General features: G+C 35.4%; 4 protein-coding genes across 5 annotated transcripts in view; 2 read left to right on the top strand and 2 right to left on the bottom strand.

Annotated features, from left to right (window-relative positions):
- Positions 1–10,305, top strand: part of LOC120627246 (ATP-binding cassette sub-family G member 1-like) — a 109,956-nt gene extending 99,651 nt beyond the window's left edge. Inside the window, exons 10-11 of the mRNA XM_039895155.1 lie at positions 8,615–8,770; positions 9,231–10,305. Coding sequence (XP_039751089.1) covers positions 8,615–8,770; positions 9,231–9,620 — 546 coding nt within the window. The 3' untranslated portion in view covers positions 9,621–10,305. The remainder of the gene's footprint in view (positions 1–8,614; positions 8,771–9,230) is intronic.
- Positions 3,642–4,601, bottom strand: LOC120627247 (glucose 1-dehydrogenase-like). The gene has a single exon (XM_039895156.1). It carries the CDS (start codon positions 4,519–4,521, stop codon positions 3,772–3,774), a length of 750 nt encoding a protein of 249 aa, XP_039751090.1. The 5' UTR covers positions 4,522–4,601; the 3' UTR covers positions 3,642–3,771.
- Positions 10,306–13,111: 2,806 nt separating the features above from the next.
- On the bottom strand, positions 13,112–15,291 carry LOC120627493 (malate dehydrogenase, cytoplasmic). 2 transcript variants are annotated; one of them, XM_039895498.1, is made up of 2 exons: positions 14,975–15,291; positions 13,112–14,212 (listed from the first exon to the last, which is right to left on the bottom strand). In XM_039895498.1, exons 1-2 carry the CDS (start codon positions 14,975–14,977, stop codon positions 13,220–13,222), a joined length of 996 nt encoding a protein of 331 aa, XP_039751432.1. In that variant the 5' UTR covers positions 14,978–15,291; the 3' UTR covers positions 13,112–13,219. The 2 variants fall into 2 exon arrangements, with proteins under 2 accessions (XP_039751432.1, XP_039751431.1); XM_039895497.1 differs by lacking the exon at positions 14,975–15,291 and adding an exon at positions 14,629–14,767.
- Positions 15,292–15,657: 366 nt separating this feature from the next.
- Positions 15,658–27,775, top strand: LOC120627277 (leucine-rich PPR motif-containing protein, mitochondrial). The gene is made up of 10 exons (XM_039895217.1): positions 15,658–15,950; positions 16,906–17,090; positions 17,925–18,123; positions 18,895–19,213; positions 19,761–21,320; positions 21,966–22,202; positions 22,465–22,611; positions 24,145–24,643; positions 25,556–25,774; positions 26,542–27,775. Exons 1-10 carry the CDS (start codon positions 15,817–15,819, stop codon positions 26,970–26,972), a joined length of 3,930 nt encoding a protein of 1,309 aa, XP_039751151.1. The 5' UTR covers positions 15,658–15,816; the 3' UTR covers positions 26,973–27,775.
- Positions 27,776–27,902: the final 127 nt, after the last annotated feature.

Below are 27,902 nucleotides of genomic sequence, written 5' to 3'. Positions count from 1 at the left end.
AAATAGTTTTACCGAAATGACAATGTGAGACGGTGATAACAAAAAGACCTGGACGCGTTTGGAACCCTTGCAGCTTTAGTTTTAAGTGTAAGAATTTAGTCTTGTGGCAGGTACCTTAGACCAGTTAGGTTACATGAGTTGCTTAGTGAAAATCGATTGGCGAAAGGTAAATGTATGCCTAGGAATCTTCTTTTATTAGGCGTTCGTTACTTAGGCATAGCCCTGAAAACGGGCATAAGACTCGTAAGACACATACTAATAAAAGTATTCATCATCATCACTTCAACCGATTGAAGTCCACTGCTGGACATAGGTCTTTATAGTACCAAAATCCAGTCCTGGGCCGCTTGTTTCCAGCGGCTCTCGGCGATTCGTTTGATGTCGTCTGTCCACCTCGTTGGGGGCCGACCACCGCTGCGTTTACCAGTGCGGGGTCGCCATTCCAGCACCTTGGAACCCCAGAGCTATTTGCCCAGCCCATTTCCACTTCAGCTTTGTTATACGCTGAGCTATGTCGGTAACTCCAGTTCTTCTACGGATCTGCTCATTTCTGATTTAATCACATAGAGATACTCCCAGCATAGCTCTCTCCATCGCCCACTGAATAACTCTGAGCCTTCTCATGAGGCCCATAAAAGTATTGCTCGTTTAAATTAATATCAACGATCTATGAACAACCTTACCTATTCGCACTTATTCTTCATCTTCTTATCAAAGGTTGACTTGTAAATTTAACAACCAAACAAAGAAATCTAGCTACAAATACTCATACCTGGCTATAACGTTCGTGTTATGCGAGGAAATGACAACTTTCCGGAAATAAGGCATCCGGTTGGACGCGTGCAACGGAAGTTTAGTGTGTGCCAGGACAACAATCCTTAATGCAGGAAATATCTCTGACTTTCGTGGCATACCATTTATTTTATTTAAATATCATACTTTTCAGTTGAGTTAATGCTTTTTATTGACAACTAACTGTACCTCTTTTCACTTTTGTTATCTTTGGATTGTAACGTAATACTGTTATACCTTCCTCAATAAACCGGCTATATTTAAATATTTTTTTTTTATCTGACTGATAGTTCAAACCAAACAAACTGTTAAGCTTCAATTCACATTTTTGCCTAATATATTTCAATAAAGTGATATTGTTAAATTTAACTTTTAACTTTTGCATAAATAATATGTATATGTATTTAGTATGTATATTTAATCTTAACTTTGTGCTCCATCCACTGGGCGTTTAACTGACACCTATTTTAGCTTAGGTTGCCTTTTAAAGATCACTATAATGACTGATAAAGCCGCCTCTTCAGCCTACAACTGTGTAATGTCTTTGTTTATTTGTGTTATTTCTTTGAGTTTTGTTGCCATAAAGTTATTTTATTTTTATCTATCCATATTTATCTACTTTCCAGAAATCGATATATAAAAAAAAACTTTTATGGATTGTAATAAACAAGAATATTGAAGTAATATCTACAATATTTTAACTTACATACCGCATAACTTATCGTAGATTTAAACTAGTACCTACAGTACGAACCTACAATACAAAGTCACATGCAATTATTCCTATGTCCAATTTTAAGTTGGCAAGTGCTTCCTGGATACAGAGTTGGAGCATATTAAGCCAAATAACCGAAACAGTTGCAAATCGTGTGGTTAGAACGGACTGTGGCCTAGGACGGCACTGGCAGTCTCAAATGGAGGTAATTTAGCTTGACATGCGTTACACGGGATTATATCAAACGGTTCGTTCTTGAGATACGAGTGAGACTAATCAGGTTATAGTAGCAAGACGTGATATTTTTGTTTTATTTGTTCTGATAGGTGAAAAAAAAACTCTCTGCTCTGATATTTCTACTGACTAATAGATGCCGGCGACTTCGTTTGCATTGGATTTCTGATTTCTTGTGACGAAATTTTTTTTTATCGCGTCTTACCCTGCCTTGCCACCTGCGCGACGCCGTACATACTCTCGAAGTTGATAACTTTGAGACTATGAGTCCAAATAACTTCGTGTAAAAGACAAAGTGTAATTTAAATACCAGCAGGCAGGAGACAAATATGATATCCCCTGACAAGTCACAAGGGTTATCATTAACGTGTCCACCTACTAAAGCACGAGAATATGGCATTGGAGAAGTTTATCCCCGTTTATTATTACACATTTATTATTTGAATATTATTTCCACTTGTGCACCAATGCTCTGAGAGTTGATAAAGCTGTGGGAGAAGATACATTTTTATCCTTTTCCCGGGGAGACAATTGTCCCCTGCCCATGCTAGCCATGCAAAGCGATAAAGGTAGGTATTTGTTTTTTGTTGCAGGTGACAGATTTGCTTCCGACTTACTTGAAACTTATCTTTATATTTTGACCAATTTACACAATCTATACTTATAATAAATCTGTAAACTGAAGATTTCTGTATATTTAATATATTTTGAAAATTTTGACCGGGGGATGCTTTATAATGGGTACTGAGTCCAAAACAGATTTTTATTTAATTTTTGTCTGTCTGTCTGTTTGTATTTCTGTCTGTCTGTATGTCCGGGCATCTCGTGAAAACTACAGAACGGATTTAAATAAAATTTGGTATCGTGGTACCTGATATTCCGGGTCAACATATAGGATACTTTTTATCCCGATAAACAGTAAGTTTCCTCCGGGAAATTGGATGAAATTTTCAATTTTAATTCATACCTCCGTTAAAGTTGAATCGTTTTTAAAAATTCTTTTTTTATTTGAAAGTGAATTTAGCATGTATTGTCTAATTTTAATGAAGATCTGATAAATATTGTCGGAGATAAAGGACATAACTCTTCACAGATAACAGCACGTCGCAAGGCATATGGGACAACGATCGAATGCATGCATACCATCCTGGAATAGCTCACAGGCTTCTTTTTATCCCGGAAAAGCAAACAGCTCCTACAGGATAGCATCGCTTTTTTTCCCGCATAAGTCTTTCAAAATCCGCGCAACGGAGTTTTAGATTGACCTGTTTTTTTAGATAGGCATAGTTGAAATATTATCATGCTTTTGAGTTTGTTTGGTTGAACGCGCTAATCTCAGAAAATGTTGCATTTAACCTACCCCATGCAAAATCAATATTATCTACTTAGAAGAAGTGGGGAGTCAACTAAATTATGTATTACTTTATATAACAAAATTTGTTTCTTTGTATTTTTCTAAAGTAATTCCAATTAAACAAAAGTAGTTAATTTTAGAATTAATCTCATCGTAATGTCTGTAAAATTAAATGTCAAATTCGCCTACCGAAAGTTCCCCTTGGAAAGAAACGTAAAGATAGTTAATAGTTAATACATTGATGTAATATGTTACTATGGTAATAACACCAAGATCGAAGTTTTTTTATAATCGCATACATATTGAAAGCATACCTAAAATTTTTGAAGTTAAAGTCAAAGTCAAATATTTCTTTATTCAAATACGAACATAGATGGCACATTTGATGCGTTGTTTATATACAAAATGTTTACAATAGCAGTTATTTACTTCAGGTAGACTTTAAGCAATTTAACGTAAATTGTGTATGTTTGTAATGACTACCATTATTTGCATTCATTACATATTTGTGCGGATTACTGGTATTTCTATTAAAGAAACCTTAAATATTTATCTATGGCAAAATTATATTATCAAGAAGTCACATAATTACATAAAGCCATTGAACAATAAAAACATCTTGCAATATTGCATGCTTATGCCTCGCTCACATAATGTAGTGGAAAGGTGGAGTTATTCACGAGCGTTTAACCAACATTCCATTATCAGACAAGAAGTTTGACCCAGTGATACCTTTCGCTTTATCGCTGGCTACAAACAGAACCAAGTCCGCGATTTCCTCTGGCTCCGTAATTCTATTAAGAGCTGTTTTTGTCTTGATAAATTCATAATCTGCGTCCAATTTGGCATTGGCTATGAAATCAGTCTTTACTGGCCCTGGACTGATTGTGTTTACTCTTATACCATATGGTGCCAATTCAGCAGCAGCGCACAAACCAAAATGGTTTACAGCAGCTTTAGAAACGTAGTAATTCGTCGTACCTTTAAAGTTTGGAGTGATGATCGCAGCAACGCTGGATATATTCACGATGTTCCCCTTAGTTTTCACCAAGTGGGGGGCAGCTACACTTGTCATATGGACAAGGCCTCGAACGTTCGTGCTAAAGATGAGATCGTATGATCTCATCGTATTCTCACTCTCCATAAGCGGTCCAGGTGACGACAGTCCTGCGTTGATTATCAAGATGTCCAGTTGGCCGAACTTCTTTATAGTTTGATCCATTATTCGTTTAACGTCATCATCCTTGGTCATATCAGCAATCACAACAAGCGGGTCCTTGCATTTAGCTGCGACTGTTTTAAGCTTGGTTTCATTGCGTCCTACCATAACTACTTTAGCACCTGCTGCACTGAAGGCTATAGCCACAGATGCTCCTATACCAGAACTGGCTCCAGTCACCAGAACAACTTTATTATTGAAATCCATTACGACTCGGTAAAACAGAAATGTTCTATTTAGATGCGTGATTTAACAGTGCAATACCAGAGATTATTAGTGCATACTTACCACACTCAATGTATTTATATTGATATAACATCCAGTATAATAATAACGCTAAATAAAATCTTATTCCTATGAATTAAAGCATAAAAGCGTACAGCGCTTATTTTATCTTCCCTAGACTAATCATAGAAATCAAGTGCGTTGTTTACGTAAAGTAAACACTTGTTGCTGATATACAGTATGTATCAGGAAGTAATTTTGTAAGTAAACAAATGTCCGCGACTCTTTCTATATTTGAACGAAATGATTTAACAGCTAATCGATGCAGTCCGAAAGTACGAAGTAGATGTTTTATTTAAAACAAACCTACTTTAATTAAAACAAAACGCCGGTAACAATTACTAGCTTGATTTAATAACAAATGTCCAAAGATTGTTACACAACCCGCTACACAGACTCATTATAATAACTACCTATTCTAATTAACATAGCTCTTTATAATATTCAATTAAAATATCACTTACTTCAACGGTGAAGGAAAACACCGTGAGGAAACCTGCATGCCTGAGAGTTCTCCATAATGTTATCAAAGTGAAGTCCACAATGCACTGGGCCAGCGTGCTGGACTACGGCCTCAACCCCTTCTCATTGTGGGTTGATATGATGATGATAACCTTACATTGAATTATTATTAATTTTTAGTGCTCGAGGATTTTCATTAATTATTAAAACGGCGGCTGGTTTCCATACATTACTATGCTCATTTTCTTTAAATACTAGGTACATTGGGAACTTCCTTGAATGAGTCAGTTTTAGATCTTGCATGTTAACGTCGTTTTGTTCTTAAATGCATTTTCTATTACAATATTTTCATTTCCGGATGCAATTGAGGTTTTAATAATGTACTTTTAATACGCAGTTTTGTACGACATAATCTATTTGATGTATTTAAATAACCGTTTGCAAATTGCTACTGCTCTTTGAGAAGCATTCGATGGTAATGGGGACTTGATGTGTAATATTGTGCAATAAAGACTTTATCTACTTATCTATCTAAACAAAATTACTATAAATTTAATTAAATAAGTCGGCAATATTGTAATGATCATTCAATCAAGAGATATTGAATGATAATGGCACGATCGGCCTGAGCGTTCGGCTTGTGACGCATCTGTCTCTACTCGGACGCTTGTGATTACGTAAAATTTTCAAGACCTTGGTATTTAGAACTCCCTACCAGAACCCTATGCCCAACGGTGGACGTCCATTGGTTGACATAATGATGGCTATAATGAAATTTAATAATATTGTCTATCAAATCGAGTAAACGTATGGAGAAAATCTAACATAAGGCACTTGTACTTAAAGTAGTATAACTAATTATAAAAGTTGGAATTTCACCACTTTTTGGAAACCTTTTTTATATTACACTTTTTGTTCCCATAGTAATTAACCTAAAGGCCCCTGTTTAAAATTTAATTTTAAATTATCTATTGCCTATCGGTCTGATAGGCAATAGGTTTTCTAAATCTCCCAAATAATACTGCCGCATAATCATCATGAGGCTATTTTTGTTTTTCCGTACCTAATAACTCTTAGAGCGTCAGACCAGCGGCGTGCACTTCATACATGCACAAAAGCACTGCATACCCAAATTATTGTATACAGGATGTTTGGTGCATCGTGTGCCAAATCGAATCTGATGATTGGAGGGGTCTTTGGCTATCTCTTCAGCCCTCGTAAAAAAATCTTGCTCAAACGGTTTTTTTTATACTGATTTTAAATTGTTTTTTTAAAAATTGTAAAAATTCTACATTTAAATTTTAATAAAAAATAAAGTTGTTAAGTATTAATTAATTTTCTTTTTAATCTTTAATTTGTAACGTTTTACGCTTCTTTTGAAACTAGAATTACACGCCAGCAACATCTAGTTTTTGTTTTACAGCCCCGCAAAGTTTTTTTTACGTAAAAAAATAAGCTTGAACGTCAACTTTCGGTTTTAATAAAAAAAAAACTAAAAGTGATCATGTTCTTCCAATTTTTTTAAAACATCTCTGGACTGTCCCCTTTCTAATGGTGTGCAATATGCCATGAAAAGTAATTAGTAACATCACTAATTTTCAAATTTTCTATACGGCTTCGGACTACAACTGTAACAATACGTCAAAGATGTCGGGCCTGCATTCGAAACAGGGGTGAACAATTTGAGCAGAATTTGTAAAAATTATGAAATAAATGTTTCAAATGCAATGTATTATTTTTATTTCAAGTAAAACCTACGAAATTTAAAAATTTTACCTGCTTGTGAGTGTTATTTACGCAAACCCTTGTTTTTCTTTCACCTGTTGAATATTAGAAAATTGCGACCAAGTTTAGAAAATTTGAAAATTAGTGATGTTACTAATTACTTTTCATGGCATATTGCACACCATTAGAAAGGGGACAGTCCAGAGATGTTTTAAAAAAATTGGAAGAACATGATCACTTTTAGTTTTTTTTTTATTAAAACCGAAAGTTGACGTTCAAGCTTATTTTTTTACGTAAAAAAAACTTTGCGGGGCTGTAAAACAAAAACTAGATGTTGCTGGCGTGTAATTCTAGTTTCAAAAGAAGCGTAAAACGTTACAAATTAAAGATTAAAAAGAAAATTAATTAATACTTAACAACTTTATTTTTTATTAAAATTTAAATGTAGAATTTTTACAATTTTTAAAAAAACAATTTAAAATCAGTATAAAAAAAACCGTTTGAGCAAGATTTTTTTACGAGGGCTGAAGAGATAGCCAAAGACCCCTCCAATCATCAGATTCGATTTGGCACACGATGCACCAAACATCCTGTATAACTCGTATTGTAGGGGATTTTTTCCATTTAATGTCATGTAGCTGCTTTATGCATACCCTGGTCAGAAACCCTGTGCACGCCACTGCGTCAGACGTTAATGTAACTAGATCAGTCTTTTGTCAGAGTTTATTTTTCTTTTAATGGCTAGATCCTAACATCAACATAACACCATATTAATTAAGACCGTGGGATGTGAGACGTCTACCAAACTTATCCATTAACTCTCTGCGTGTTTCCGTGCTCAACTTTCGACGCAAGTCTCGTGAAATTGAAACAACGTGGTGGGTCTTTGCCTTTAAACCATATGATCTATCAGAAAATGCTTGAACCCAGCAGTGGGACGATAATAGGCTGCGGATGATGATGATGATGATGGGTATATCAAAATGCACAAGGTAGTTGTGAACTGTGAAGTCCTTCCCGATTTTGAACAAGAAACAAGTTGGACTTTGAATGACAATGATCACTTTATACTTCGGATAACACGGCTATTATCAATAAAATGTGATGATCATAATTAAGACCAGTAACCCATAACCCATAGGATAAGCGGGGAGGGTTCAATAACGCAACGCTAAACTGTGGTTAAAACTCTACGTCCTCCCCGTTGTTCAAGTACGACCTGCGTGCAACCACCTTTTTAACTGACAATTCAATGCACAATCGAACCTCTGGATCTATCTTTGTACCTGTCATCAATAGCCTTAAACAGTCCACTGCTCAACTAAAGGCCTCTCCTACCCGGAGGGTTTTCTGATAATCAGCAAATGGGGCTTTGGCTGTGGGCGTAAATGTTGACGATCGCTGTAGATGACGAGATGGAGGACGCTGCTGTCCGTTCTCAGTAATATTCCTCTAGTCTTCTCGTACGACACCTATTCAATGCGGCGTTCGGTTTAAAACATCTCTTCTATATAATAATAAATATACTATGACAATACACACATCGCCATCTAGCCCCAAAGTTAGCATAGCTATAAGTAAGCATGGGTACTAAGATAGCTGATGAATATTTTTATGAATCTAATGTAAATAAATACTTATAATATGCGTTCACACACACACATTTTCCAGTTGTGGGAATCGAACCCGTGGCTATGGACTGAGAAAGCAGAGTCGCTGTCCATTCGTCTTTCTAATATGAGCAGCAGTGAGTCATGAGGATGGTAGTGATTTCTCCACCGGCCTATCCTTTTAACCTAACCATATTTTCTTTATTTGCATTGTTCAGTTAATCTTGGGATTGCTGTTTATTGTCATCGGCTACGTGATGTCGGGGCAGCTGCTGGAATGGGATCGCTTCATACTGTTCACGATAAGCGGCATAATGATAGCTATTTGCTCGGAAGGACTTGGTCTGCTCGTCGGGTCTACCTTCAGCGTTACTGTAAGTTGGATAACATAACCTCAATCAAGCGGGCACTATCATCGGTTACCATAAGCATTTTTAAAATACTTAAAGGTATTATTGATTTATTTGAATAAATATCTTATATAAAAAAATCTAAACTGTCATTTTAAAATACGAGTAATGTTGCTTGAAGCGATTAGTTAGAATAGTTAGTTGAGCATCTTTACTTAATTGTCACGAAGAAAGCTGAAACTACTAATGAAATCAGTGGCTTTATTAGATACGTATGGTCTCCAGACTCAAGGGAAACGCTTAAAGGTATGCCTTTAAGCGTTCACCTAGGGGTCACGACTTAATAAATTATTTCTTCTCATGTTCTGGTTACGTGTGGTCCACAGAAACGGAAGATGGTAGGTACCTACCTACCCAAACATTGCATTGTTATACTATCCAGCAACTTACCAGCTTACCTAGGTATATTAATTTCTTCTTGCAGAACGGGTCGATCGTCGGGCCAGCGACGGCAGCGCCCCTCCTGGCACTGTGTTGTTATGGCATGGGCTTTGGATCATACATCGAATGGATAATGAAGATGTTTATGTCCTTATCGTACCTACGTTATGGTTTAACCGGATTCTGCCTCGCGTTGTACCAAAAAAGGTCTCTAATGGAGTGCAACACAGATTTTTGTTTGTACGCAGACACAAAAATCCTACTCAGAGATTTGGGCATGGCGAATGACAACTATGGAACCCAAATAGCTGGACTATTAGCGTTTACTGTAGTGTACAGATTCTTCGCTTACTTTATGCTCAGGTACCGTCTGACGACAGAATATAGGAACAGATTAATGACTTACGTAAGTAAATTTCTGAAGCACAGATAGAACGGTTTCCGTCGGCCACTCATGTATACACTGCGGACTATGTAAATAATGATGCCAATTATGTTATACAAAAATCTCTAAACTAAACTTCAATTGGGGTATGTGGGTTACAAGTATGATCTTCTGCAACTCTAGGTAAAGAAACAAGGCAAAAGGGATGTGGGAAGAAGAACATCCTGGCTGAAGAACTTGCGCTAATCGTTAAATAAAAGCAACCAGTTTTTTCAGACCTGCTATGTCTAAAATTCTAATTTTGAGAATGATCGCCGAACCTCGCTACAAGAAGCACTTCAAGAAGAAACAAAATTTAAAAAACACCAATATTATCCTAATGTAAAATAAATCCAAGGGTAATATAATATATGAATTTGTTGCACCCGACTGGCGGGTAGGCATATAAAAACTTAAGATTACCTTTAAACCCAAAAGTAGAATAAGTTTTGAGATTGACCTCATAAAAACAAATCAATTTGTACAATTTTGTATGGAATTTCAATGTTACCGAATTTAAAAGGTTATATTTAAAATATGCTCTTTAATTTAATACAAATAATTGGGTAGGTTTAATATTAAAATAACTATCTGTGATTTTTTTTGATAAGCTTTATGCCTAATTAAGTTAGAAAATATTTGAAATTTGATATCATTTTATGTTTTAAATTGTATTTCTAGATAAAAATAATTAACGTAAATAAAACATATAGATATATATTTCTCGTCCTCGTCGGAATTTACAAAAAAATTGTATGACAGACAAACAGAGCTACTTAATGACCAATAAATTGTATAAGTGAGAATATAATAGTGTATGTATAATTATTATTGTCAAAAACTTTTTCCCTAAATATAAATAGTAAATAAGTGCTTAGGTAGGGTAAGTGCCTTCTCAAAAATAAAATTATGGTGTGAGAAAAAAGTTTGTTTTATTTAAATAATTCACGGCTGCAAATTTTTTATTTAAATAATTCACGGCTGCAAAGCTGTCCACCGGTCTCTAGTACCCCACTACTAACACGATAACAAAAAGATACATAATATACTTTTGATCTTTATTAATTTCGAAATGTTATGACAAAAGCCGTAGCAGGCAAATTTTAACTTTAAATCAATACTGCATTATGATGTTCATTCATTGAGGAGGGTGCAGAATTTTCTTCCGCTTCATACCAAAACTATGTTGGCCCAATTTCTGCTGGTTCCACGACTTGACTAAGCCGACGCGACGTCTGCTATTTGGATGCCATTGAAGAGCTTAGTAGCTCGAAACAAACTTGAAAGACTTCAGAATTTGTTCATTCGCTTTATTTTCTGATTTTCGTCCACAATTAATGTGGCTGCTTATTCGTTTTCGCCAAATATGCATATTTTAGCTGTCCTTTACATAATCCTTCTTAATTCTTCTTCTCCCGATTATTTATGTGAGCGAAGCTATATCTGCCTAAGAGACCATTACGGTCTTGCGTGTCTATAATTCCTCCTGTCCCTTCAGGACATTTTTTTTTCATGACTCTTCACAGATAATAGCAAGTCGCAAGGCATATGGGACAACAATCGAATGCATGCGTACCATCCTACTAATATATTAAATCCGAAAGTTTGTGAGGATAACAAACATCCATCCATCCATACATACATCCATCCCTACATCCGATGGATGGATGGATGTTAACGCCACAATGAATGAACCGATTTGGCTAAAATTTGGCAGACATACAATATAGTCATAGACTTCTTTTTATTCCGGAAAAGCAAACAACTCCTACAGAATAGCATCACTATTTTTTACGCATTTGTCTCTCAAAATCCTTTTTTGGATAGATGCCTATCCAAAAAAGCACGTCAGTCTAAGTTGTAATATCAACTGCTTAATGGAATTAAGTTACTAACCGCCGGTTCGAGAAACATTAATGAAGTGGTTTTTTATGTTTCTATATTAGTCGTATACAAGTGTTCTGTATGTTCTTAATTCTTTGCCTGAGAGTCCACCAATTCGCAAGGGCGCGTGTATTGTACTAAGTGTCCGTTCACACAGACCGGCTCGGACCGGAGAGCTGATTTTGATAGCGATTAAAGCAGAGACTATCCAATAGTTGAAATAAGGCTTATTTCTAAACGTCCTCTTTTGTTATTGAGAATTCCGGAGAGCAAACCTTACGCAGTTAGTGTGGAAAAAAAACAGCCGACTGGCTTCGTATTATTTATGATGACGCGCTCTTCCGTTCTCGCGCAGCCGAACAGCTCAGTTTGCGTACTCCAGTCGGTCTATGTGAAACCAAGCTTGGTCGCTCCGGCCAGTTCCAACCGTACGCGCGCCGTAGGTCTGTGTGAAAAGAAGAGCACCGTCCGATTCTGTCAGAGCCGGTCTATGTGAACGGACACTAATCGGCACTTGGCCAGCATGGACTACGGCCTAAACCCTTATCATTCTTAGAAGAGACCCAAGCTATGTAGTGGGCCGGAAAAACTATGCGTTTCCTCAAAAAAAGAAATGCAGTTTGTTAGAACAATGACGGTCGAATGCATATCTCACGATGCACGATATAAAACCCAACCATGACCTATCATTAAAATCATATTAAATATTATCATAGACAAATGCAGAGGGTAGTGGCTGGAGGTCAGCGAGCGTGAGATTGAAAACTTGGTACTGATACAAACCAACACATCAATATAAATGTGATAGTCTCTGAAGAATTTAATAGATCTATGTGTGATTACTTACTGATAGTTTCTGACGAAGCCATATCGAACAAGACTTCCGTTGGTATCTAACACCCGAGGCGAAAAGCCGGGGCGAATCGCTTGTTTTTTATAAATATAGATTTATTTCAATATGAAGCAACAATTCAATCAATATGGTGTGCAAAGGTCCATAAAGGGTGCTCAATATATTTGTAGGTATACAAGCAAACAAAGCATAATATCATTACAGATATATGACCATTGTGTAAATATTATCATATCGATAGAATTTTATCACTATATATAGAGCCAAAGCAAACAGTGATAAGATTTTGTCCTCTTATAAATATAAATTGTGATAAAGCGTGTTAAGCTTACATTAATATTCAATCAGTTCTGACCACCAATACACCTATAAACTTTATACTTTTACATGGTAAAGAATGCTTTTCTTGCTTATGTCAGCGGTTGATTTTATTTCCCTCGATATAATTGCTTATGGGCCGGCTACTTATGTCAGCACAAACAAGCAAATTCCGCTTGATAAGTCAGTAGCTGGATTCAGTGGATTTAGCCGACTTTTAGTGGGCTGAATTTAAAATTTCGAATATTTGAATTGTGAGTGGCGGCTCCAAGCTTTCTAGATTACTTATGTCCAGCAGCAATTATTTGGTGATGAGTTGCTAAACCAAACAGAAAAAAAATAAAAAAATATTTATTTTGAGATGAACATCATAAATTATAACAACAGTTTTCTACACACTATTAAATATAATTTGTTGTATATGAATTTAGAAGAAAATTCAAAATTCAGATAGAAAAACAAAATTATTGCCAATAATAATATCATTGTGACGTGCATTAATCATAGAAATATACAGTAATGCTTCTTTTATAAAATTACTCTTAGAATGTAATCAATCCTTGCAGACGTCCAAAGCATCTTGTTTCTCTTCAACTAACTCCTTGCCTGTTAAGTCTAGTTTCTCACGAGCAAAGTCTGAAATTGTGAGCCCCTCGACAATCTTCCACTTTCCGTTACTAGTAGTAACAGGGAATGAGTACACAATATCTCTGGGTGTACCATAAGATCCGTCTGAGATAACACCCATGCTCACCCATCGATCACCAGATCCTAGGAACCAATCCCGCATGTGATCAGATGCTGCTTTTGCAGCGGACAATGCAGATGACATTTTCCTTGCAGCTATAACAGCAGCACCACGCTTCTGTACAGTTGAAACAAAAGTTGTCTTCAAATAGTTATCATCATTTATTGCAGCCGGAACTGGCTTTTCCCCACCACCAATCTTAACTACAGAGTTTGATGCATCGGGAAATTGGGTGGAGGAGTGGTTTCCCCAGATAATTACATTCTTAACATTCTGGACGGGCACACCTAATTTCGTAGCAAGTTGAGATTGAGCACGGTTTTGATCGAGACGTGTCATGGCTGAGAAGTTCTCTTTAGGAATAGATGGGGCATATTTAGCACAGATGAAAGCATTTGTGTTAGCAGGGTTACCTACAACCAGGACTTTCACATCCTTACGTGCAACTTTATCTAATGCCTGCCCCTGCTCTTTGAAAATGCGTACATTGGCAGAAAGAAGATCCTTTCTCTCCATGCCTTCTCTTCTTGGCATGGCACCAACAAGGAAAGCAGCAGCAACATCTTTAAAAGCTTCTTCCGGATTGGCAGTAGGTAACACACCAGCAAGAAGAGGAAGAGCACAGTCAGCAAGTTCCATAACAACACCTTCTAAGACTCCCATCATCGGAGCAATATCAAGAAGGTGGAGATATACAGGTTGCTCTGGACCAAATACAGCACCAGAAGCAACCTGATATAGAAGAGAATATGCAATTTGGCCCGCTGCGCCTGTTACTACAACTTTGATTGGTGCAGCCTGTAATAAAAAAATTAAGATTATTATTGTTGGCATTTCTTATAACTTTATGGTACATATGCATTATTCAGAGTAGTAAGGTAAATAACACAGCCTTCATTGGTCTGCCCGGCATAGCCCTATAACCTCATAAATAGGTAGGTATAATAACAAATCTATTTTATCTGCAGTCCAAAGTCAAACGTACTTAAACAATTACAATTCTCTATTTCACATGATAAATTAAACCTTAAAAAAGTTTAGAAGTTTAAATTACTTTTATTCTTTATTTTTTGTCTAAATTAGATGATGTCTGAAAATAATACAAGTGAGCCATGTATGCTACATGCACAGGCTACCTTCAAATGGAGAGAGAGAAAAGGGAACAAGGGAAGGGGTCAATTGGTTAATATAAAAATACGAAAATAAATAAATACCATTGTTACATTTGTGCTTTTTACAGTTTCTACTTTTCTAGTAACATTTACAGCAGTAGTATCTAAATCCTTTGAATCAGAAGACCCACAACATAAAAAGGACATTTTCAACTCAACAATCTACCTACACTAAAACTAAATCACTACCAGTACGTGTTCTACAAAAAATATTATTTGTTCTTAATCATTCTACTTAATAGATAATAATCCCCACTGTTGATTTTCATTTTGATGATAACAATCAAATCAGTTGTATGGAACATTCCATATAAAATTATTTTATTTATACGTAACGTAACTTGATAAAGGTCAAACCAATGTCACTGTAAATAAAAAAATAACTTACCATTTCGTAAAACTATGGGTTTATTTAATTAATAGAAGTTATAAGAATACGCTGCTAATGCCGGGTCATTAATTGTTTAACTATTGCCGGCCCTCCGATTTATTAAGAACACCACGTTTTAGAACCAAACTGGTTTGTTTCCTTTGCGTAACTTCCTTGCCTCCTTCCTGCTGGAGTTTCCAAACTTCACCTTCACAAGTTTACGAGAATGTAGTTATTATATTATCCAACAATGTACAAATTGCCATGAATTTTACTAAAAGTAAAACAAGTGATCAAAGCAAAATGCATCTAAAATCCTAAGACATAAAATTACAAATGATTTTGTTTTTTTTTATTAGACTAGAGATTTCTTGAGGAATTTCAATTTGCATGGTAGCAAAATGTCAAATTCTAATGTTCACAGAAGGCTTGTATTCTGTGGTTAAAATAATTAAGCTTCCTATACACGTGCCATTTTTATGTTGAAAAACACTAGCAATTTATGCCTCGACATCAAGTACTCAGAAAAAACTGGATAAAAACTGGCCTTCTTTATCTTATTTCACTCGGAGTGTTAAAGCTGTTGCAACATGAAAAACAGTTTCGACATAGATCACAGATTAATCAATCAAATCATAGAACATATCACAAATGACTGTGTAGTGTATGTAAAGCGCTTTATTAATCGAATTTCGAAATGACATAACAAGTTAACCTAAAAAGTTCTTTTTCGAGTTTGCACCGCAGAATATTATGTTTATTTAATGATCGAATAAAATACTACGGCGATAGAAAAAATAGCGGATCGTGTATTGTAAAACATTAATGTGTTAATTTAGAATTATTAATTCTACATAACTATGTCGTCTCTCCTACGATCAACAAAATTAGTGCGATATTTCACTGGTGCCGCAAGGACTTTGATATTAAACTCGGCTAAGACAGCTGATGCAAATTTGTTGGTTAACCCAAAGGCTTTAAGTGCTTCTAACAAGTAAGTCTCAGCAGTATTTAAACAGTCCTACTCCTAATAGATTACAAAAAAAGCATATAGCAAAATATAACCTTTAGGTTTAAACAATTTAAAAAAACACTAACGTGTTGTGTAACTAAAACACATATTATTTTATCCCTAAAATAAGTTATAGAAATTATCCCTTTGACTGTATTGCATTTATTTATACCTACCTAGTATAAATAAATGCAATATAATAGTGTTATTATTGTCAATAGCCTATAACAGCCTATTGCTGGACTAAAGGACTCTCTCTGCTCTCCTCCGATAGGAGGATTTGTCCATAATGGATATTATGTTATGTTATATGTCATATTCCATTATTTGCCTTGTACCTGCAGGAAGAGCAGGGTTGGTGACAATTAACTATATTCTTATTTGCGCTCACCACACAGCTTACCTACACTAATAAGTAAAGTAGCAAATGTGACATGTATTCATCTTTTTCTTTTTTCCCCTGGACTTTCCTCCGTAGTTGGTCAGCCGGAATCTTCCGTTGCACGTAATGCCACTGGCACGGCTCCCCGATGGTTTACTCCAGCCAGCCGAGCTCACTCCAGAAGCTTAGCAGGCCACTCGGGTTGCTTAGTAGCATGCATTATGGCAGGGAAAAATGTCACTGAAATATGCAATTTATAATTTCAAATTTTTCTCTTGTGTGGTATAGTTTGTTTGGTAGATAGTTACCAGTCTACCATCACAGATTTACCTCCAAGTGGTTTAGTATACTAAACTTTTATGAAGCTGCACTAAATCCAATTAGAATTAATATTACTGCTATCCATGGCCCCAAAATGCCCCTATACCATCTTAGATGACATTATCACCACCAGGTGAAATTACCAAAGGTTAACCTGTAGTAGAATGAAAAACATTATTCTTTACTGTAATTTCTTTAAGATTTACCTAAAATGTAACTAATTTACTGTTTTAGTGTCCTTATGCGAGATTATACCACTAAGAAAACAGAAAGCCTTGACCCATTACTACAGAAATTGGACACTGAGGTCAGGAAATTTGGGAGAATAACGAAGAAAGATATTGATGAAGTGTTCGATGAGATACGCTCTAATCATGACATTACAAGCTCACAGTCCTTATTGGTTATAAGATGTTGTGGTAAAAAAAAAAAATTATTTTAGTTGCAAGCATTAAAGTATAAATTGAATCATTCAATGTTTTGAATAATGATCAATTCTATAGACAAAACATTTCTCATATAATGTCATTTTTGTCAAACCATATTTAATTGGTGGCTATTTATTTTTGTATGGTATTAAAATATGACAGAGGACAAGCACCCTTCAACTTTATTTATTTGCATTGATAAACAATATTTGAATATATAGAATTAATACTGTTTTGTGTTCCGAAAATAATAAAAAACTGGCTAGAGAGATTTTAATTTAAATGAAATGCTACAAAAATTGCAGATCATAGATATAGTGTATCTGAAATCAAATATTCGTGGGATGCTACTTTTTTGGTGGATAAGGTTTTTAAATGGTTAGCAAAGGCCGGAAACAAAAATAAATTCCCCTATTTTATCTATTTACAAGAGATAAAATGTACTTATCCACTTTCTATGCATCGCCATAAAAAAAAGGAGAAGTTTGATAGTGCATATTAATAGGATAATAAATCTACCCGTACGCCCATGCTTGGAAAGGGGCTATCCCCTTTCCAAGCATGGGCGTTATTATTATATAATAATATAATTGAGGGAAAAGATAAACATTTTGTCCTTTCTCAATGGACTAAATTTCTGTTGCCATGCTAGGTTTGCAGGTATAAAAACTTATTTAACAAACTAACATAAATAAATGTTAGAGATTCACAGAATTAAGTATTTAAGAATAAATTATATACCTAACAATTGTATGCCTGACCTGAAAATCAACTAAAACAAAGAAATTAAATAATTTAATCATAACTCTAATCAATATATTTTAGGGGATCTTGTACCTGAAGAGTTACCTGAACAAAGGACCCTGCTTGTTCAGAAAATATGGAATGTATTGACTGAAAGAGGCATACCAATGGATGTATCCCATTATAATGCTCTACTTAGAGTGTATATTGAAAATGAACACCCCTTCTCTCCAGCAAAGTTCCTTGAAGAAATGGAGAAAAAAGGATTACAGCCCAATAGGTATTGTTTCCTACTTTATAACAACGTAGTTAACCCCAAATACCAAAATAGTGTTGTACACAGCAATTGTTAAATGTTAAAAACATGCAACCAATTTAATGTTTTGTAAACATTCATGTATCAGTGGGAACATTGAGAACATATCAAATCCTAAAAACATGTTAATTAATTATCAATAATTTTTAAAACATTTTGTAACAGCAGTGCATTTCATTTAATTATTTATCTGAAGTATGTGCATGTGTACATTTGTTTTATGTAAAGAAGTGTTTAATCACAAGAGTTAAGAAACTTTGAGTATGATTTTATTTAATGTACTTTAATAAAAAGTAATAACATATCAAGTAGCACCATCTGTTTCACTTTGTTCTGTGGAACTGCATGACTTTTATATTAGCATTTTTTAAGATTTGGTACATCCAAATTTATAGGATAGTAGCAGAAGTAGCAGAAATGTATTAGCTGGTCTATGGAAGGGACAAATGTTTGCCACTTCTAGGCAAACGCTTGCGATTCATACATGTACAAAAGCACTGCCTACCGAACCATTATTTTATAACTTATTTAAGAGCCTACCTGATCAAAAACTCTGTGCACGCTAATGCTTCTAAGCATACAAACCGTTCTTAAGAAAGCAATATTTTTTTGTACAAAGTATACACTGTACAAATAGTGTTGAGTTCTCCTTCGGTCATCCTGTAGGGCCATTAATGCAGCTTTCCTTGTGCAACTCTTAGTTTCGAAAACTAAAATACATAATTTTGAATGCAGAGTAACATACCAAAGACTGATGTGGCGTTATTGCCAAGAAGGTGATGTAGATGGAGCCACTAAAGTACTGGAGAAAATGAGGGAACTAAATATGCCAGTGTCTGAACCGGTTCTCAATGCTCTAATCATGGGGCATGCATTCCATGGTGATACAGATGGTGCAAAGGCAGTGTTAGAAACAATGTCTGGAGCTGGGCTTAAACCATCAAATCGCACGTATGCCTTGCTCGCTTGTGGTTATGCAAAACAAGGCGACATTGTTAATGTAGAAAATATTATTACAGCTGCAAAAGAACAAGACAATCATTTGACTGATAAGGTGAGTCAGATATATCTGTTTTGGCCTAGCAAGTAAAGTGTTTGGCTGCCCGCAAACACGTCTGTTTCCTGCATATATTCAATAATTTTGCCTGTGTGTTGAAGAATTGTTCAAAAAAAAATTGACAATATTTATAAAGGCAGAAATATTGCAGGCAGCCTTTAGTATTGATCCAAGGTTGATTTATATCTGAATATATTATTTCACTAGCAGCAAGCTGCCACTTAATATATTTCAAAACCAAATAGTAAATCTTAAAGATAAAAACATTTTAAAATTGTTTTTTTTTTTTTAAATAATTGAACTCTGAGATCCAGCTCTAGATAACAATCAAAAAAAAAAACAAGCGATTTTTTAGTTAAAACAATCTACAATGAGGACATAGCTTGAACATTTAAAATAAAGTGAAAAAAAATGTTATACTATTTTTTTTTTAAATATAGTACTTTTATATTTCTATTGTTTTTTGTACAGTACCTACTAATATTTAAAAAATCATAATGTATTTATTTATAATGATACACTACATAAGAACCAATTGTTTTAGGACTTATTAGACATAGTAGAACAACTGGCTCTTGGAGGACACGGAGATAAAGTTGAACAGATATTTCCACACTTTCATAAATCTGTTGGCTACAATCAGGAAGTGTGCAATCTTATACTCAAATTACTTAATAAAGGCTTTGAAGATATTGCCAGGAAAATAATGAGAACAATGCCCAAATCATCAAATCTAGAAGACACTATGTTCAAAGGAGCTTTCTATGTTAAACACCTGCTAAAAGTGAAGAAATCTCCCGATGAAATTATTAAATCTTGCAGAGAGCTGCAAGACGAAAACCTTATACCATCCGCCTTATATATTGCAACAGAAGCGGCATTAAATCAAGGAAGTATTGAGTTATCCCAAAAACTTTTTAAAGAATTACAAAAAGATGGCATGGAAATAAGGCAACACTACTATTGGCCCCTCTTAGTACAAAAAGGCAAAGAAAAAGACGAGGAAGGTCTCTTACAAATAGTTCGCAACATGACTAGCGAAGGTTTAACGCCAACAGGGGAAACCCTAAGAGATTATGTTATTCCATATATGATTGAGACAGATACACCTCAAAATATAATAACAAAATTGCAATTGGCAAATATACCCACTTTCCACAGTGCGAGGAATGTAATGGTTGAGCTTTTAGATGGAGGTGAAATACAAAAGGCTGCAAATATTGCATTCAATTATCGGCCAAGAGGCCAGTATGCGTTAATAAGACGCCCACTTATAAACGCTTTGAACAAAACTAAAGATGTAAACTCATTTGTTAATATTCTACACGTAATAAGCAGCGGCTCCACAATACCACAAGATGATGTTACAAATGAGGACGGACAAACTGACGACAATGTTAATACTAATGAAATAGGTCGCACTTTAAGAAGTGGTATCAAAGTTGTGGCCAGAGATAATCTGGCAGAAGAGTTGTTAACTAAAGCATTGTCAAAAGGTCTACGAATAAGCACTTTGGCTGCTGAAGACATACAGCAATACCTTGGTAACAATATGACAACTCGTATATCTGAACTTCTTACACAACTAACATCGCCAGACTTAGAAATTGCACCCCTGGGAAATTCGCGACGTGTTCCAATTCCAAAAGCAGCAGCACAATTAGAAAAAATGTTAGAACAAGCCCAAGATAACGACAGCAATAATTTGAATAGGTTACGCAAACAGACAATTCGAGCTTATATGAAAGAAAATAGTGTTGACAAAGTGAACAGTTTCGTTGAAGACTTGAAATCTCATCCTGACTTTGAACTATCTTCAACGACACTTGCACAATTATATGAATTCTATTGCAACAATGATTTAATTGATAAAGCATTGGAAATTAAAGCTCAATTAAATGCCAAAGATCCAGAGTTTGTTTTGAACAAGTTTAAAGCAGTTGTAATGGCATACGCATTGGTACGCGCTAATAGATTCGATGAAGCTGTCCAATTTCTTAAGGACAACAAAACGGAAATTGAGGTTGAAAACATAAATTTCCTGATTAACTCTAAAACATGGCAGATGTTGAACAGTTTGGCTGAAACAAAGGATGAGAATAAAGTAAGACTATTTATGTTTATTCTCATTTTTTTTTTTTTTAAACATTGATAGATTTTCGTAATGTCCGTTTTAACTAAACCTGGGAACCGCCTTAATCGGATGCCTAGTGATTTAGGTGAATCCTAGAGAAAAAAAGTTTCCCGAACACTTAAGTGATGTCCAATGAGGTTAGGCAGCGCCTTAAGTTACGACACCGATTTAGCGGATCGTAAAGCTTAGGGGACTCATAAACTGACACTCAATAGATAAAAAAATATTAATTAGTTTTTTTTAAATAATCTTTTTAAATCCATACGAACAATGTAATATATGATAATACAAACACAAAATACAAAACCTTTACTTACTGTGGCAACACCTTCTAATGACTGAGAACAGGCACAAGCAATAATATCAATCTAATATCATATGGAATTACATTTATCTTTTGAAAAGGTTTCTTAACCCATTACAGTACACTACATTTGTACCACAGTACACTACAGTTTCGCCACAGTACACCTCAATTGTACCACAATACACAAAAGTTGTACAGCAGTTCACTGCAGTTATACTTAATAGTAATAATTCTATATTGGGTATATATGACCCATCTACACTATTATATAACAGAATAATTAAAAACAGTTATTATCAAAATTACAGGTAAAAGAAATGACTGCAACACTTTTAGATAACGGCTACATCGAACCTTCTAATGTGATTCTGGGGCCGCTTATAAAGGTTCACTTACTGAAGGACGATATAGACAGTGCCCTGCAGGAGTTTGAACGTTGCTGCCAACAATATCGGAGTACTCCTTGGAAGGGAGAGTTGATGAAGGCTCTTATATTGAAAGAGGACGCAACTAAATTACAGTGGCTGGCTGATTTGAGTACACAGGTACTTTTTCTGTTATTTATTTCGTAATAACATATGACCGCCAGACCTAAGGTGCTGGCAGCATTGCCCCTTTGACTGCCCAAACTAGTTTATGGGCCAAGAAAAATGTAAAAAGTAATTTTTTTCTATCTAGTATGTACTTAGTATGAAACTTAAAAACTTAATGGTTAATTATAATCTGACGTTAAATAACAGATGCAATAAATATGTGCTTTTAATGTAGATTTATCTGAAAAAGATTTGAAAAAGCTTAAAATTTCAGATCCACGGTGAAGTAAACATACTTCACGACCTCGTACTGGCTTTCGTAGAATGCGGACGGTTGCGTCAAGCGCGTCGGATACTGGAGACTCCGGGGCTGCAAACAAGGCACAAGCGCTTAACTGACGCCTGCGAGCGATATGTTGAGGTATGCATTTCACCCCCTGATATACATCCAGCTATCCAGATATACCCATTCACCCCTCAGCAAAATTCCTTCACATAATTTGTTTTATTTGTTTGTATCATACAACTAGGCCCATACTATACAAAACCGAAACTTAATTAAAAAAAATCAAAATTCATTTATTTCAAGTAGGCCTAATTAATAAGCACTTTTGAAACGTCAAGTCAGTCTGTTTGTAGTGACTCTACCACCGGTTCTGAAGGCAGATTCTACTGAGAAGAGCCGGCAAGAAACTCAGTAGATTGCTCTTTTCCAATTTTTCTGTTTTGTGAGAGATGAGAGCGGAGTGGACTGCTTCCAAGCAGCCTTGTGGTGTTAAGGAATTCATCAAGCGTGTAATGTCTATATAATATTTAAATTGCTAATTCATTGGAGGGCAATTGTATATTTTATTATAACAAATTACCTAACGAAATCTTTGAAATGTCTCTCTATAAGTTCAAAGTTTATATAAAACGTAAGCTTACAGACAAATCGTATTATAATGTTAAGGATTATTACTTAAACGATAAAAAAGCTTGGGTGTGAATTGCTCGAACTTTATAGGTTAATATTAATTTACTGTGAGACAGTAATAACAAAATAAGTTCCTGTGATAGGCCTACATGAATAAAGAAATTTTGAATTAAATTTAAATAAATCAATTTATAATAATAATAATATTACTGATTACTGATTTAAAGATTATTTAAATTTACAAAAACTAGTGTGTGCACATCAATCCGGTTCCAAATCAGCCTCATCTAAACTCTTCTATCTTTTTAATGTCATCTGTCAACCTTTTTAGTTGCCTTCCTCTTTGTCTATTTGTGTCGTGAGGCTTTTTGTCCATTTTTCTACTACTAATTTACCAAAAACAATATATAAGTACATAACAAACCTTAAAATGTCTACTATATTTGTATTAACCAAACAAAAAAATATGTTAGCCTAAGAAAAGTTTTTCGAATCGCTTATATTTAGCACCTTTAGGGAATTTACCAAAGTGCGTTTTACAGCTGTGCCCGGACGTTTTCATAAGCATCAATCAGGTATCCCACTAATCATACCTGGTGCCCTAATATAGGTATAGAAGTTTGCCTTTCTTGATGAAGATTCCCATTTTGATACATCGAGCAGAAATAATATTATTATTTTTATATTATTAATATTGAAATGCGGGGTACTGAGAAGATGTGCCGCTAAGCGATTTAGTGTTTTGTGCGATGTCGAGTGGAAACCGATTAGGGATATATCTACCTTGACTACCTAAACTAACCTAACAGGTTTGCCCGCTACCATACCATATAAGACTGCATCATCACTTACCTACCACCAGGTGAGATTGCAGTCAAGGGCTACAAAAAAAACCCCATTTTATTAGTGTTGAAATTACTTTAATGAATTATTAATGTGCTGATAGTAAAAACCGTAGTATCGAAATGGGGGAGGCCATTTCGATACTACCGTCAATTTTATTATCAGAACACAAATTTATTTTGGTGTTTTTTTCAGGAGGGCAAACCAGAATACCTTGAAGGTCTACTTGAAGCGACAAAAGAGCTCTCGCATATCGACCGCTCAAAAATCTTCTACCATTTACTCGTATCGTATTGCAAAGCCGACGAAACAGACAAAGCCTTGGGTCTCTGGACACTTTTACAAGAAGAGAGCGAAGTGCCGAGCGATCAGTTCTTGATGAATCTCGGCAACCACCTGAAATCAAAGAACAGACCTATCCCATTCGTATTACCGGAAGCAGAAGTTGTACAAAAACCAGTGAATCCTACACCGACTGCCGCAATCCCCAAACGGAACACCGACCCATCGAAAACTTCGAAAAGAGACGTCACAGCCCGAATAGAGAAACTGACCCAAGATGGAAAACTTGTGCAGGCTATGGATTATGCATTGAAGTCAATCAAAGAAGGCGTATTCCCTAAAGATAATGTACTTAAATTTCTATTAAAAAGTTTAGCTGAACAGGGCAATGTGGAAAAGATTCAAGCCTTGGGTAAACATTATTGTACTTTATTATTCTTAAAAAACGTGTTATATACACGCTATAAATGTCCCATTACTGGAAACAGCGAGCTTAGTTTTTTTTATAGTAATGATTGATGGTCCAAGCAGATGAACCTTCTGAACACTTCAGAGGCATGCAAAGAACGCGGCCTACAAAGTTTCGCCCTGTGTCCATCAACCTTGGGCAAAGGTGTTAAGCTTCATGTCCCTTCTTTTTTTTTTTGGCGTGGTGGAAAAGCTTTTTTGCTACCTCTTACCCTTGGGTAGGACCGAGGTTATGTGGGACTCCCCCCTCTGAAGGGGTATACCTAACGTGCCCACGTCAATGGCGATAGTACTATTCCGGGTGTCACGAAAAGCTCTACTAGAACTAAAATCACTAACATAGCCAAGGTCATAGCTTTTTTTTTTTTGCCATACCATGCCGTAGTGGTTTTTAGTTAGAGTACACCCCCGTTATAGTGGGGAGTCCCACATAAAGCTTTTCCACCGCGCCTAAAAACGTGTGTGTACTTATGTACACGCGTTAGAAGTTATACTTCTTTGGCGTAACAAGATAAAAATGTTTTCAAAAATTTTATCCTTCGCCTTATTCTACGTTTGTAGAAATAACGACACTATCACTAGAAAAAAGGTACTGTTTGAAATATTAAAGTAAACTGTCAAACCTTGTTTAGAAAAACTAAAATCTTGAACAACATTATACGTTACATATTGTTTGTGTTAGCTATTATAGGTAACTTCATGGTGTCGGTTTTTTGTAACGGTGTGCGCGCGCATCGTAAAAATTTACTCTAACTCTAAGTATAACTTCAAAAAAAAAGGGTAGTACTATTTTAATATTGTGGCTATGACCGCTTTAATTGAACATCTTAAGTATATTAGCATATCTGTTTTATAGGTGATCACCTGGATTTGGTTAAGCGTCGTAACGTAACCTATAACGATAAGTTGACACTTGCTATATTCATGAGGGGGAACGGCGCCGAACATGTTGAGAATGTGCTGAGACAGGTGAAGTCGGCTCAATCGGATGAGGAGATTGCAGCTGCGTTAAGGGATTTTCCACGGAGCAATGCTTTAGCTAGGGCAGTACAAGATGAAGATTTGGCTAAGAAATGTAAGTCTAATAATGAGCAAGGGAGCGAGGTCCTAAAGTCATAATAATATTAATTAAAAATTTAAAAAAAACCGCGTCTCATAATATTTCGCTATTTTGTGGCGACGGCCGATTAGCGCAGTGGGCAACCCTGCTTTCTGAGTCCATGGGCGTGGGTTCGATTCCCACATCTGTAAAACGTTTGTGTGATGAACATGAATGTTTTTCAGTGTGTTGGTGGATATATGTATGTTATAAGTATTTATTTATATTATTCATAAAAATATTCATCAGTCTTAGTACCCATGAGACAACGACGCTTATTTTGGGACTAGATGGCGATGTTTGTATTGTCATAGTATATTTATTTAATTATTTATTAAATATTTAATCCGCCGTTTTGTGGTGGCGGCCATCTTGGAATGATTTTCATCAAAAACATCTAAAAACACTCCCGACTAATTTACCCTTTTAAACAAAAAAAAAACAAAATCAAAATTGGTTTATCCGTTCGGGAAATACCATAGACAGTGTCACACACACAGGCACGACTAATTTATAACAACCGTCATTTTTGTGTCGGGGCTTGAAAATTACATGTTGACCGTCTGTCTCAGTAGATTTAGTACAAGATTTGAAGGAGGAATCGTTTTCGCATATCAAACCCTGTATCGTCAACTAACTTTTTTTTTATTTATTTCACTAGTACTCTCATTATAATAGTTTTAAGTTAAATGGTTTTTCTATTGAGTTATTTTATGAGATAATAATCAAGCCATATGTTACAGGTTATGAAGTTGCAGAATTAGCATCGACAAAAGGACATGTTTTACCCGCAAACTTGCTATGGTTGGAATACTTATTAGCTGGAAAAGACAACGAAGCCGACTCTATATGGAAGGCATGTTTGCAAAACGCCAATGTGATTGTATTTAGGAGGCTGCTTCAAGAAAGTCACACGAGAAGGCAGCCTCAGATGATAGAAAAAATAATAGAAGTTTTGAAAACGAATAAAACAATTTCCCCCGCGTCAATCGGAAACGCTTACTCTAGATTGATCAATTTGTATCTGGTTGATAATAAAATAGATGAGGCAAAGGAGGTATTAGATCGCGCAGTCGAGAGTGGTATTACAAATGAAAATCTTAACGTAACAGCTTTAAAGAGATTGAAAGAAAGCTGGGAAGCGACTGGAAAGAAGTTTGAGTATAGCGTATAAATTACTATTCTGTATTGTTGCATTTTGCATATACTAGTAATTAAGTTCGTTTCATGAATGTAACAATCCTCTAGGGTGCAGTGGAAGCGGCGACTTATGGCCGTTCTCACTAAACGTGAGAAACGCGAAGTGTGAGATTTTCTAAATACGTTTACTTATTCAATCGCGTGGAAGATAACTAAGATTCATATAGAATCGAAAAGCGCCATCTAGTGAGAGTACGGTTTTTCAGTATTGTAACTAGATGGCGCTCCTAAGATACGATATAAGACGTGGGTAACTTTGACGCAATCGAATACGTAAAAGTAGGTAGAAAATCTCACACTTAGCACTCTGTCCACCTTCCGTAAGGCGTACCGACTTTAATATTTTAAATAGTAACATACTAAACAGTAGTAAAACTGTTTATTCCAAAGAAGTTGAGATATTATAAAAAAAAATTGTTTTTTTAAAACAACAACGGCGTTAAAAAAAATTACCGACAGACAGACTATCTTTGCCTGGTGCGAAGGATACAAATGGAAAAATATCATAAAGTATACATTTATTAATAAAACTTGACGCGCAAACTGTATGGCATGCCGAACAGATCACTATTAAAGTTCATTAAAATTTATTGTGAATACAGAACTTTGTACCTATATAATGATATTAAAGAAAATATTTTATGAACGTGTAATTATTCGCTAACTAGGCGAATTCAATAATTTAATGATAATCATGAAACAGATGCTTGTGATTGGATCCGTAAGATTGTATGAGTATTTAGTGACTAGCCTTAAATAAATTATTAGTTGATTAAATTGCTGTTTTATTTACGAGACCGTAGAGTAAGCTTTTTCCAAGCGATAAGGCTGCCTTTGTGCATATGAGTATTACCATATTTTTTTTGTTAACCTGGCTTTCTATTTGTATGTGCAATAAAGACTT

This window comes from Pararge aegeria, chromosome 11 (genome assembly GCF_905163445.1).
Source record: "Pararge aegeria chromosome 11, ilParAegt1.1, whole genome shotgun sequence".
NCBI classification, from domain to species: domain Eukaryota; kingdom Metazoa; phylum Arthropoda; class Insecta; order Lepidoptera; family Nymphalidae; genus Pararge; species Pararge aegeria.
The sequence above is the reverse complement of the archived record's forward strand: the minus strand, read 5'-3'. Positions and strand labels throughout refer to the sequence as shown.